The sequence below is a fragment of the Squalius cephalus genome (assembly GCF_949319135.1).
Source record: "Squalius cephalus genome assembly, chromosome: 11".
Taxonomy (NCBI): domain Eukaryota; kingdom Metazoa; phylum Chordata; class Actinopteri; order Cypriniformes; family Leuciscidae; genus Squalius; species Squalius cephalus.
In genome coordinates, this window is record NC_137132.1 from 1,401,281 (window position 1) to 1,415,176 (window position 13,896).

At 36.2% G+C, this 13,896-nt stretch overlaps 1 protein-coding gene across 2 annotated transcripts in view; it reads left to right on the forward strand.

The window, feature by feature from the left end:
* The window catches only part of LOC307167411 (protein NLRC3-like), a 102,461-nt gene that overhangs the window by 73,597 nt on the left and 14,968 nt on the right, over window positions 1–13,896 (forward strand). For both annotated transcript variants that reach the window (XM_079886487.1, XM_079886486.1), the window contains one exon: window positions 6,245–6,418. In XM_079886487.1, coding sequence (XP_079742613.1) covers window positions 6,245–6,418 — 174 coding nt within the window. The remainder of the gene's footprint in view (window positions 1–6,244; window positions 6,419–13,896) is intronic.

Sequence of the window (13,896 nt, forward strand, 5' to 3'; positions counted from 1 at the left end):
ATGTTGACATTATTATGTTATTTCTTCTTTAAGTGTTATGTTTATCTTTGGATTGTTTTATGGTGTGTATTTTAACCTTCACACATTTAACCTTATTTATTAGTCTCAGGCTAGGTAGAGTAAGTCAAATCTGACCTAGATCATAAGCATTCAAATGGTACTTACAATTTGTTCAGAAGACTTCTCTGTGGTCAGTTCTTGCTAAAGGTTTTATTAACAACAATACTGGTAGACAATTGCTTGCAATTAATATAATAGTAATTTATTAATTGTAATTTTCCAGAAATAAAGTAAGTAAGTAAGCTTTATTTCTATAGCACTTTTCACAGACAAAAAGGTCACAAAGTGCTTCACAAAATTAAAATATACACATAACAGATATACACATAAACATAACATACAAATATACACATACACAAAAACATACAAAACCATTTTGCTAATTAAATGCTTTTCTAAAAAGATGCGTCTTAAGGCGTTTTGTAAAAGCTTCCACGGAGTCCAAAGCTCTCAAGGTTAATGGAAGAGAGTTCCAGAGCCTTGGAGCCACCACACAAAAGGCTCGGTCACCTCTTGTTTTAAAACGTGTTCTAGGAACAGTTAAAAGGTCTTGGCCTGAAGACCTCAAAGAGCGACCAGAAGTGTATACATGCAGTATATCCTGGATATAAGAGGGAGCTTGATCATGCAAGGCTCTGTAAGTAATGGTTAAAATTTTAAACTGTACTCTAAAACTAATTGGAAGCCAATGTAGAGCCTTAAGTATAGGTGTAATATGTGCTCTCCTGTTGGTCTTATTCAAAAGTCTTGCAGCTGCATTCTGTACCACTTGCAATTTGTCCATGGAAGATTTGTTTAAACAAGTGTACAGTACATTGCAAAAGTCAAGACGAGAAGAAATAAAAGCGTGAATAAGCATCTCCATCTCTTTTTTGGAAACCACAGATCTAATCTTAGCGATGTTCCTGAGATGGAAAAAACAGGAACGAACCACAGATTTAACATGACTGCTAAAACACATAGATTTATCAAAAATGACACCCAAATTTCGCACAACATTACAGTCCGAGGATGATAGAGCCCCAATTGCCTGCCTAATCCTAGGAATAATGTTGTCCGGTGCAAAAATCAGCACCTCAGTTTTGTCTGGGTTTAGTTGCAGAAAGTTGTCTGCCATCCAATTTTTAATGGAGGCTAAGCAATTGTGCAACAAGGACAATTTGTCCCACCTATCAGGGCTAAAAGATAAATATAATTGAATATCATCAGCATAACAATGGTATGATATTTCTCCAAAGCTACCAATAATTCAATTCAATTCAATTCAATTCAAATTTATTTGTATAGCGCTTTTCACAATACATATTGTTTCAAAGCAGCTTTACAGAAAGTGCATTTCAGAAATGTACATAGAGAAATACAGTTAGTTAATCATGTATTGATTTAGGGCATAAACATCGCCAGCGTCGAGTCGTCTCTTCACAGGCGCCGAGTCGTCTCTGCACGGGTGTTGGAGAATCTGTAGTTTCCATGAGAGGCTGGATACAAACTGGAGCTGACGATCTGTATTTACCTCGGGACTAACGTCCCGAGATAACAACAGAAAAGCATATGGGAAATAATTAGCGTAGCTGCTGTTCGCAATATTAATGCATTCAATCTGATTCAACTGTAGTATAAAATGTAAGTATTATGTGAATGCCTGGCTGAAGAGATGCGTCTTTAATCTAGTTTTAAACTGGGACAGCGAGTCTGAGCCTCGAACAATATCAGGAAGGCCATTCCAGAGTTTAGGAGCTAAATGTGAAAACGCTCTCCCTCCTTTAGTGGACTTAGATATCCTAGGAATGACCAGAAGCCTCGAATTTAGTGATCTTAAAGAGCGCGATGGATTGTAGGGCGATAGAAGTTCCGTTAAATACACGGGAGCTAAACCATTTAGGGCTTTATAGGTCAGTAGCAATACTTTGTAATTGATACGGAACTTTATAGGTAACCAATGTAGAGACGACAGAATTGGTGTTATATGATCGTATTTTCTTGATCTAGTAAGAACTCTAGCGGCGGCATTTTGGACTAACTGTAGCTTGTTTATTGAGGATGCAGGACAACCAGCTAATAAAGCATTACAGTAATCTAGTCTCGAGGTCATGAATGCATGAACTAACTTTTCTGCATCAGAAACAGATAGCATGTTACGTAGCTTAGCAATGTTTCTAAGGTGGAAAAAGGCTGTTCTTGTAACATATGAAATATGATTTTCAAAAGACAAGTTGCGGTCTAATATAACACCCAGGTCTTTTACTGTAGAGGATAAAGTAACAGGACACCCTTCTAAATTAAAGTTGTATTGTAAGAGGTTTTGTGGGCAGTTTTTTGGACTAATAAGTAATACCTCCGTTTTATCTGAATTTAATAGCAGAAAATTACATGTCATCCAGTATTTTATATCTTTAACACACTCTGTTAATTTAGATAATTTAGCGTTTTCATCTGGTCGTGATGAAATATATAATTGAGTGTCATCAGCATAACAGTGGAAATTAATTCCATGTTTTCTTATAATATTACCAAGTGGCAGCATATATAGAGAATAGCAGAGGGCCTAACACAGATCCTTGCGGTACACCGTAGTTTACTGACGTTATCTTCGATTTTTCCCCATTTACGCAGACAAAATGGTAACGGTCTGATAAGTATGATCTGAACCAGCTTAATGCCTGTCCCTGAACACCAGTGTAGTTTTGTAGTCGGTCTAAGAGTATTGTGTGATCTATAGTATCGAACGCAGCACTAAGATCAAGTAAAACTAGTATTGAGATACAGCCTTGGTCAGAAGCTAAGAGTAAATCATTTGTGATTTTAACGAGCGCAGTTTCTGTGCTATGATGCGGTCTGAATCCAGACTGAAACTTTTCATAGATATCATTTTCTTGCAAGAAAGAGCACAGTTGAGCGGACACAACTTTTTCTAGTATTTTAGACATAAATGGAAGATTTGAAATGGGTCTGTAATTTGCTAGGTTATTTTGATCTAATTGTGGTTTCTTAATAAGAGGTTTTATAACTGCCAACTTGAATATTCTTGGAACATGACCTAAGGATAAAGACGAGTTAATAATATTGAGAAGAGGCTCTTCCACTACAGGTAACACTTGTTTCAGTAGTTTAGTTGGTATTGGATCTAATAAACACTTTGTTGGTTTAGATGCAATGATAAGTTTATTTAACTCTTCCTGTCCTATAGTTGCAAAGCGCTGTAATTGTTCTTGCGGGGTGATAATTGAGGCTGAATCATAAAACACCATTAAAGATTGTACATTTACAATTGTGTTTCTGATGCTTTCTATTTTCTCAGTGAAGAAATTCATAAAATCATTACTACTACACTGTAACGGAATATTTTGCTCCGGTAACGTCTGTTTATTTGTTAGTCTAGCGACGGTGTTAAATAAAAACCTAGGATTATTTTGGTTGTTTTCTATTAGTTTGCGGAGATGCTCAGCCCTGGCTGCTTTTAGGGCCTTTTTATAACGTGACATACTGTCTTTCCATGCGATTCTAAAGACCTCTAGATTAGTTTGTTTCCATTTACGCTCTAAATTACGAGTTTCTCTCTTTAGAACATGCGTAACACTGTTGTACCATGGTGCTTTAGTTTTCTCTCTAACCTTTTTTAATCTAATTGGTGCAACGATGTCTAATGTACTAGAGAAATGGTGCTCATAGTGCTAGTCATTTCCTCTAGTTCATCTGTTTGTTTGGGTTCACTGAGCAGCTGAGATAGATCAGGTAAGCTATTTGAGAAATGATCTATAGTTGTTGGAAGGATTGTTCTGCCTGGTCGATAACGCGGCGCAACATGACAAATTTCAGCGGTACGTAGTAATAATCTTCCCAAGAGGAAGCATATACAGGCTGAACAGCAGAGGGCCAAGCACAGAACCTTGGGGCACACCACATGACAAAGGAACAGAGTCTGACATATATGTTCCTACGGACACAGAGAAACTCCTGTCTGAAAGATAGGAGGAAAACCAATCCAGAGCTGATCCAGTAATGCCCACAGTTGTTTTCAGTCTATCAATCATAGTGCAGTGATCCACGGTATCAAACGCTGCACTAAGATCTAATAGAACCAGCACAGAGCATTTACCCCCATCAGCAGCCATCAAAATATCATTTGAAACCCTAAGGAGGGCAGTCTCAGTTGAATGATTTTTACGAAAACCAGACTGAAACTTATCAAAGATATTATGAGAATCCAAAACATTATTTAGCTGGTTCGCGAAAACCTTTTCAAAAATTTTGGAAAGAAAGGGCAATTTAGAAATAGGCCTATAGTTTTTAAATGAAGCTGCATCAAGATTGTTCTTTTTCAAGATAGGCTGAACAACAGCATGCTTAAAGCAGCTAGGAACCTAAAGGTAAACAAAAAACGAATTGCAAAGTTACAATATAAAGCAAAGTTTCAATCAAAGGTGTAATCAGCTAGGTTTCTTGCATTGAGAGATACCGCTCAATCAGTATCTGCCTAGTCAGTCTTCTGTCACAACCTGGCTCACGGGTCATGACAAAAGAGGGAACGAGGCAGCATAAATAATCAAAAGTGATTTATTTAACAAAAGAGTCACCAAACATAACTATTTAAATGCAGATGGTAAGTCTCTATAACATAAGTAAACTCAAAACAAAATATAGTAGTCGGAGTGATCAGGCCATGGTTGACGTCTGGATTGCAGAGAAGAGAATGCTCGAGTAGTTTGACCAAGTTGAGCTTTATCTCCACTGGTTCACAGGTTCCAGGTGCACCACTCACAGGTTCCAGGTGCACCCAATCAGCAATCACCTCAACAGAACAAAGATAATTAACAATCACACAGGGGCCGTCACACTTCTCATCAGTCTCTTATACTCAAACAGCTCACTGCCGATGTTAAATTCTCATCTGCTGTCATCAGTTGGAGAGCTGCCAAGTCTTTCATAATCATTTTAAGGTGTTTCTGACGTAGCCTGTGTTTTCTCCTGTTAGCTCTCCTCTGGGCCCTTTTCCTCTGTGTCCTTCTCTTTTTCCTCTGTGTCCTTCTCCTTTTCCTCTGTGTCCTTCTCTTTTTCCTCTGTGTCCTTCTCCTTTTCCTCTGTGTCCTTCTCCTTTTCCTCTGTGTCCTTCTCTTTTTCCTCTGTGTCCTTCTCTTTTTCCTCTGCGTCATTCTCCTTTTCCTCTCTTTTTCCTCTGCGTCATTCTCCTTTTCCTCTGCGTCCTTCTCCTTTTCCTCTGTGTCCTTCTCCTTTTCCTCTGTGTCCTTCTCCTTTTCCTCTGTGTCCTTCTCCTTTTCCTCTGTGTCCTTCTCTTTTTCCTCTGTGTCCTTCTCCTTTTCCTCTGTGTCCTTCTCCTTTTCCTCTGTGTCCTTCTCTTTTTCCTCTGTGTCCTTCTCTTTTTCCTCTGCGTCATTCTCCTTTTCCTCTGCGTCCTTCTCCTTTTCCTCTGTGTCATTCTCCTTTTCCTCTGCGTCCTTCTCCTTTTCCTCTGTGTCCTCTGTGTCCTTTTCCTCTGTGTCCTTTTCCTCTGTGTCCTTTTCCTCTGTGTCCTTTTCCTCTGTGTCCTTTTCCTCTGTGTCCTTTTCCTCTGTGTCCTTTTCCTCTGTGTCCTTTTCCTCTGTGTCCTTTTCCTCTGTGTCCTTCTCTTTTCCCTCTGTGTCCTTCTCTTTTTCCTCTGTCCTTCTCTTTTTCCTCTGTGTCCTTCTCTTTTTCCTCTGTGTCCTTCTACTTTTCCTCTGTGTCCTTCTCCTTTTCCTCTGTGTTCTTCTCCTTTTCCTCTGTGTTCTTCTCCTTTTCCTCTGTGTTCTTCTCCTTTTCCTCTGTAAAATAGACCTTATCTACAGCATTAAATGTTTCTATAAAGCAATTTTTATCTGATACGTAAATGCTCTCTACTCTAAGTTGGTTAATATAAATTTCATACAACACACCACAATTGAATAGTTCTTCTTAACATACACATAAGTAAAAAGACTATAGACAAACTCATTTTACATGGTTAAGTATACATGCATACATAATAGTTTGGTACAATTGGTATTATTTTTGCACATAGTTTTGCAATCGTTATGCATCATTACTATTTGGGTTACATAAAGATACTACAAACAAAACAGACTTTAAACTAAACAGAGTAATTGCATAATCATCATATTATAATACATCAACAGGATATAGGTTTAATATGTGTCATTGTTCTCTACAGGTTGAGGTATTGTGGTGTCACAGATGAAGGTTGTGCTGCTCTGGCTTCAGCTCTGAGATCAAACCCCTCACACCTGAGAAAACTGCATCTGTCTGAGAATAAACTTGGAGACTCAGGATTGAAGCTGTTCTCTGCTGGACTGGAGAATCCTCACTGTAAACTTAAGGAACTATGGTAAGATAATCTCTACCATAAAGACTCAGAGTGAATAAGGATTAGCGGGGTGGTTGATTATGATTTCACTTGTCTAACTTTAGTTAGTGTGTAATGTTGCTGTTTGAGCATAAACAACATCTGCAAAGTTACAATGCTCAAAGTTCAAAGCAAAGGGAGATATTTGCTTTCATAGAAATTGCTTTTTAAGGACTACAACAAAAGGCTGGAAGGAACTACAGTAGGTAGCCAACCAGAATGCCTATTACCGCCGCGCCAGCCGGCGTGGCAAAACCACTGAGGCAAAAATAAACCAGTTGCATTTCAAAGTCATTCGCGAAATGACCGCCAGGTGGCGCAAAAGGATATTGTGCAAAACAGCAGCAATTGCCGCATTTTTTCAATTGCCGAAATGTAAGTGGGGTTAATGTCAATTAACAGTAAGGATGAGATACTACAACTATGGTAAACAGAATAGACATTTTTTTAAGGACAGAAAAATAGAATAAAAAGTTAAAAATAGAGATGAGAACAATATAGGCTAACCTATTTTTCATATTGTAGGCCTAGACGTCGGTGGGTGCCAAGCCTATTCCCCGGGGGAGTAGTGCGATAACAAAAAAACAATAAAACAAAAAACAAATTAATAACAAAAATAACAAACAGAAATAGATGCCTATGTGCAATGAAGCTGATTATTTTTACTATTCTATTGAGGAATGAGACGAATGAAGAGCGCTTCTCACTCGTGTGAGTGAACCCACACTGGTGTAACGAACGTTTGGGCAGTTTGCAACAAGTAAATTCATGGCCGAGTGGTAGAACTTACGTTTTTATCATTTAGATGACATGGGTTCAAATCCCGAACCAACATGGACTATTGTAATTTTTATATTAGCCTATTAATGCATTTTATAGCCTATTATTGATGCAGAGAGATTTGTCTAGTTCTAAAACTGTTACACCATAGTTTTTGCTTATATTTATAAAATAAATTTACCATACATTTCCATTTTACACTAAGGAACAAAAAATCTGAAAATCTCGCTCTAATTAAATGTAGGCTAAATCGCCCTGAATTAAAGTGTAAAAATGTATTTATTCAATAAATAAAATTTATTTTTCAATGTTGCGATATTGTTTCATTTAAGTTCATAATTATTCTATAAATGTTATTTAGTTTAACAGCAGCACGAAGCACTGTGGTTCGAGATTTATTTGATGACAGAAATATTACTACATGTAGCCTAAATTATTTAATTCCTTCATTATCAACACTTTTATTTATTTTTATTTATTTATTTATTTATTTATTTGATAGGGACAATGCACATTAATGAACATCTGCATTGAAACAACAAAAACAGACGTAAACATGCCAGATTATAACCACAGGGCTAATTTACATCCGTAGTCCCTTGGCAAATTACAGAAATACAAAACTTGTAACATACAAAATGACAAAAATGAATAAGTACAAGCAAAGTAAAATAAAAGTCACTTAATGGTCACAAGACTGGTTTGCTTTAAGCCACACTTTGAGTTTGGTTTTAAATATAGGAAATGTGGAACATTCCCTGACAGTGATGGGGATACTGTTCCATAACTTACAAGCCTTCACAGACAGAGCATTTTGTCCAAAGGCTGTTCTTCTGAAAGGCACCTCACAATCACCTCTAGTGGAAGCCCGTGTCCTGGCACCACTGTGAGTCTTTGATTTAAAAAAGTCCGACATGGGAGATGGGGCTAATCCATTTAACACTTTGTAAACAAAACAGGCATATTTAAAATGTTTAAAATTCTCTAGACTTAATAGATTATGTTTTTGTAAAATATTACAAATATGGAAGGACATTGGTTTTTTATCAAAGACTTTTAAGGCATTTTTATAGAGTGATTCTATTGATTTGAGTGTGTTCATACCAGTCAATGTCCAACTTGTACAACAATATTCAATATGTGATAAAATCATAGAATGTAAAAAACCTTTGGCAGCCTCAAATGGTATAAATTGACGGATTTGTTTAAAATTTCGTAGATTTAATTTTACTGTACTCGATATTCTTTTTACATGTTTTTTAAAACTTAATGTGGAATCAAGGGTCACACCAAGGTACTTAAATTCTGAGACGATTTCTAATTCTTCTCCTCTTAAAAATACACCAGATTGTTTTATGTCGCGGGACTGTTTAGTGAACATCATACAAACAGTTTTTTTAGTATTAAGTAGCAGACAGGATTTAAAAAGCCATTCATTTACAGGGACCAAAGCGGAGGTCAGGATGGTAGAAGCCTCTTGAACACTTTTTGCACTTGTGTAGATGACTGCGTCATCAGCATACATTTGAAATTCAACATCAACACAAGTGTTTGGAAGGTCATTTATATATAAAGAAAATAATAAGGGACCGAGTATTGACCCTTGAGGCACACCAACGGGGACATCTAGGAAAGACGATTTGACACTGTTAATGTTAACACACTGTTTTCTTGAGTCCAAGTACGATTTAATCCATTGAATGGCATTTGAAGAAAAGTTAAAATATGTCAATTTAGATAATAAAATCTCATGATTAACAGTGTCAAATGCTTTTTTAAAATCTAAAAACACAGCACCGACACAAGCACTATTGTCCAATTTACTTTTTACTTTTTCTACAAACAAACTGTTGGCAAATTCAGTTGAATGATTGGTGCGGAACCCAAATTGCATCGGATGCAAGGGGGAGTGGCCTTTATTTAGATGCTTATTTATAATTTTAGCAACCCACCTCTCAGCAACCTTGGAGACCACTGGAAGGATACTGATTGGTCGGTAGTTGGCTACATTTAATTTATCACCAGATTTAAAGATTGGGGTGACTAAGGCCATTTTCCAGAAGGATGGAACAATTCTCTGCTTGAATGATAAATTGATCATATATGTTATTGGAGCAATTAAGGAGTCTTTACATAATTTTAGAGAATGTGAATCTAACCCATAAGCATCCTTTGCTTTGGAACTCTTAAGTGATCCAATGATGTTGTCTACCTCCAGCTCTGTTATTTCACACAAATTGAACACAGGCTTGGAAGGATCAATGGGTCTAGTTATTTTCTCAGGTGGCTCAAACAGTTCAGTTATCTCCCTAACAGATTTAGAAAAATATTGGTTAAATTCATTTGATAGAGAATTTGGGTTTTTTACTACAGCGTTGTTAATTTTGAGTTCAAAGTCTTCAATTGATTCTTTCTTTTGTCTACCAAGTAATTTGTTGAGATTTTGCCAGATTTTTTTGCCATTCCCTTTTGCATCAGTGATAATATCCGTGAAGAATTTTGCTTTTGCCTTTCGCATATAGTTAGTGACTTTATTTCTTAAGGATGTGAATTTTTGCCTATCTATTGTAAGACTTGATTTTAATGATTTTTTAAGTTGCACATCCCTCTCCTTCATTAATTTCCTACACTCATCATTTAACCAAGGTAACAACTTTCCTTTTCTCTTATTATGGCTTCCTCTTTTGGTAAAATTTAACATTACTTGATTGATTTTATACTGAAACAGATTACTACAATTCTCTATGTCCTCACTTTGATTTAATTCACTCCAATCGGTTTCTTGCAAAGCCGCCGCAAAGTTTGGCATTTGGTTTTTTGGAATAGCATTATACACAGTATGACTGTGTGAAACTTTGAAACGTCTTTTTGTGAGCTTTCTTGAAAAAAGAAAGCATTATGGTCTGATAAGCCTGTCATAAAGTTAAATGTTTTTGTAATTCTTTCAGGTCGATTGACAAAAAGTAAATCTATTAATGTTTTGGAACGTGAAGTTATCCGAGTGGGCTGTTGAATTAATTGTGTGAAATTATAGCGGTCTGTAGTTTCTTTAAGATGTTTTCTAACCTTCTTTTCATTCCAATTTACGTTAAAATCACCAATAATGATTGTTTCTTTATTTAAATCACAATATTTGAGAAGAAGTTTAAATTTTTCATAGAAATCCAACTTTGCAGATGGTTTACGATATACACATATTATGGTAAATGACATTGAAGATGAAAGGGATACGTCTACTCCGACACCTTCAATTTGGATATCCTCTGGCCATACAATCTGTTTACTATTAAAAACATCTCTCACATACAACAAAACTCCTCCGCCCCTACCATGCTCCCTGTCATTCCTGTACACATTATACCCAGGCATATTTACAACAGAATCTGGAGAGTTATGTGTCAGCCACGTTTCAGAGAGGCCTATAAAATCAATGTTGGAATTGCAGAGCAGATGTTCTAGCTCTTCTCGTTTAGGTGCCATACTCCTTATTTAAATGTCCGCCTAATAAGCCTTTAGGTTTGGCTCGCGGATCACTTTAATAGCCTAATGTCTAGAATAGCGATTTAAGTGTGAATTGCTACTTCTCTTTGTTTTAAGTCAGTCTCAAACTCAGATAGCCTGTGTAGGTTTGGAGAAGGCAGTTCAGTTGCTTTAGTGGGGGTGCAGGACTATAGGTGTTAACCCTCTGGAGTCTGAGGTGTTTTCTGGGCACTGGAGGTGTTCTGACATGCTCTGACATTTGTGCTTTTTTCAGTTATTTATAAACATGTTAATGGCAAAGGTGTAAATTCACTCTATATAGCACAAACAGGGCTACCAAAATATGTGATCACCATGCATGTATATTTTTTTATTTTTAAGAGAATAATGCTTATGCGTGGTTATTGAAAAAATTAAAAATGAAAGTTGCTGAAAGAAGACCTCAAAACTCATAATAAATATGCATGAATAAGACTTTTGAGAAATGGATGTTCTTCCTTCGAGTTCTGGCTTCAAAATTATGTGAAAATAGTCTTGCTTTATCGTTCAGATAAAACAATACATTGATTTAAATTGATGTAAAACAGGTTTTGCTTGGAAAGCCATTATGCGAGTGGGCGTGAACGAGGAGTGGTTTACACCTTGGAATACAAAATGTCCCACCCATTATGCATAATGACTCTGCATAATTAGCCATTCATTCAGGTGTGACTCTGACTGACTGAGCCACAATGCAAGGACAAAAAATTAGAAGAAGACTTATATTGACCATTTAAGATTTTGCTTACATCTATCTTGTAAATATGTTTTGCTATTTTATTAAAAAAGGTTACAATTACAACAATAATTAAAATTTCAACAATATTTCAAGTGTACTCTTTCTTTGTAAAAAAAAAAAAAGATTATAGGCCTACATTTTAGGCCTATCTATGTATTCATTAGTTTGAATATAGCCAAAATTGGAACAGCTAACATCTTAGTTGATGACTTTATTTTATATATATATATATATATATATATATATATATATATATATATATAAAAATTGCTAAACAAAAGCTTATTTTATCAGTATATTCTACAGTAAAAACTGTACTCAAATCTATTCAACAAAATGTTGTCTTTCATATTTCGCCTGACTGTAACGTTGTTTTTATGAAATATTAGGGCATACAAATGTTAATTTGCAGTTTAATACGTATTGCTTATACAAATAGCCTACATTTTATTTCAACATATTTCAGTCGATTTTTACTCATCTCAGTAGGCTATAGTAATACAGTTTGCTAAAACATCATCATTCATTCACACACGCGATTTAAATTTAAGCTGTCTTTGCCAGCTGTGGTAAACAGCGCGCATCTCTGCCGTTCATTCATCAAAAACAGAAACCCGATTCACGTGAGAGGAAAAAAAAACTTACAGTATTCCTCAGCTCGCTCCTCGATATTCTGAGGTAGGCTACTTTTTTCATCAAAAGCTTATGTGGCAGTATATTCTACAGTAAAAACTGTACTCAAATCTAGTCAACAAAATGTTGTCTTTCATATTTCGCCTGACTGTAACGTTGTTTTTATGAAATATTAGGGCATATAAAATTGCAGTTTAATACGTATTGCTACGTACAAATACGTACAAATAGCCTACATTTTATTTCAACATATTTCAGTCGATTTTTACTCATAGTAATACAGTTTGCTAAAACATCCTCATTCATTCACACACGCGATTTAAATTTAAACTGTCTTTTTGCGAGCTGTGGTAAACAGCGCGCATCTCTGCCGTTCATTCATCAAAAACAGAAACCCGATTCACGTGAGAAGAAAAAAAAACTTACAGTATTCCTCGATCAGCTCGCTCCTCGATATACCCGCACTTCTGAGGTACTTTTTTCATTATTGTTATTGCTCACAGCGCTGCTGAGACGGTGTTAAAGTAATGATCTGAATAAACTGATATGTGGGCGTTCACAGGTTTGCTTGGATTGCCTCATTCATTTGCGTTTGAATAGTGCGAGCTCTCCGTAGGCGGAGTCACATTACATTTGAATTAGCTCTAATGAGGTCGACTGGAATCGCTCTCTTTTAATACAGATTTCACAACATGAGAATATTTGTTTTTTATATAAATTACTTCATTTAAGAGAAGAGAATTCAAGCTTCATGTCTGTATGTCTGTTTGCCTGTTTGACTGAGTATTCGCTGAGTTATTGTTCATTTTCGGACGCGTTTCAGAATGGACGACACTGGCAGATAGAAGGCAGAACTCGCATCACGTTTATTTTTCTTTATTTGGCAAAAAGCACAACACTTTGTTTTTATTGTGAGTATACACAAAAATAATACACATTTAACAGAATCGATTGATGTATGAAACTTGTTTTGTAAAATCAAAGTCAAAAGAGTATTTTGGGTCTCAATTCAACTCATAAGGAAAAAAGCGAGCAGATCACGCCGGCGTGATCTCCGACCTCTGAGGGTTAATGTTCCGACTTGGAGAGTGTCGGATAGCCAGTCTGATGAGCAGGAAAAGGCAAAATTCTTTTAAGGATAAATATCAAAATCTCCAAAAGTACAAATGTAGGCCCTATATTTTATTAAAATATAAATGTTGTAGTTGTATTTATTGTATTTAAAGGTTTTCCATACACAATTTCAATTGAAGTGTTCAATTCAGTTGTTTCAACTGGTTTTGTAGAGTTTTAGAGTGTGTGAGCAGTGTGTGTGATTGTTAACAATCTGGTATTATCTAAACATGAACTGTTGACAAAACGCGTTCATGCCATGAAAGAATGGGAGTGATCAGCAGATACAGAGCTCTTTAATTCGCGTTCAACCTTGTTTTATTGTAAGGTGAATTCAGCAAGGCATGCTGTGTCTTTGAAGCAACAAAAGCTATTTGTTACAGTTTTTACTTTCGTGATTTGTGTGGATGACACGCAGCGACATATACAGTATTATCAGCTGTATGGTGTGTTTTTACCCTTAAATGTTTAATTACGAGAAAGACCCGGCACGCGCAGTGAGGGAGACAAAATAAACGTACTAAAAAGAGATCCAGCGCAAGAGAGAGGCAAAGAAAAATGCATGTTCTTAATTTGTTGCTTTGAACTATTTTGGTTTTGTACCGTTTTCATTTTTTAACTTGGCTGCAATTTCGTTGGCAATACGCATGTAAAATGTCGCAAGAATAGATTCTGT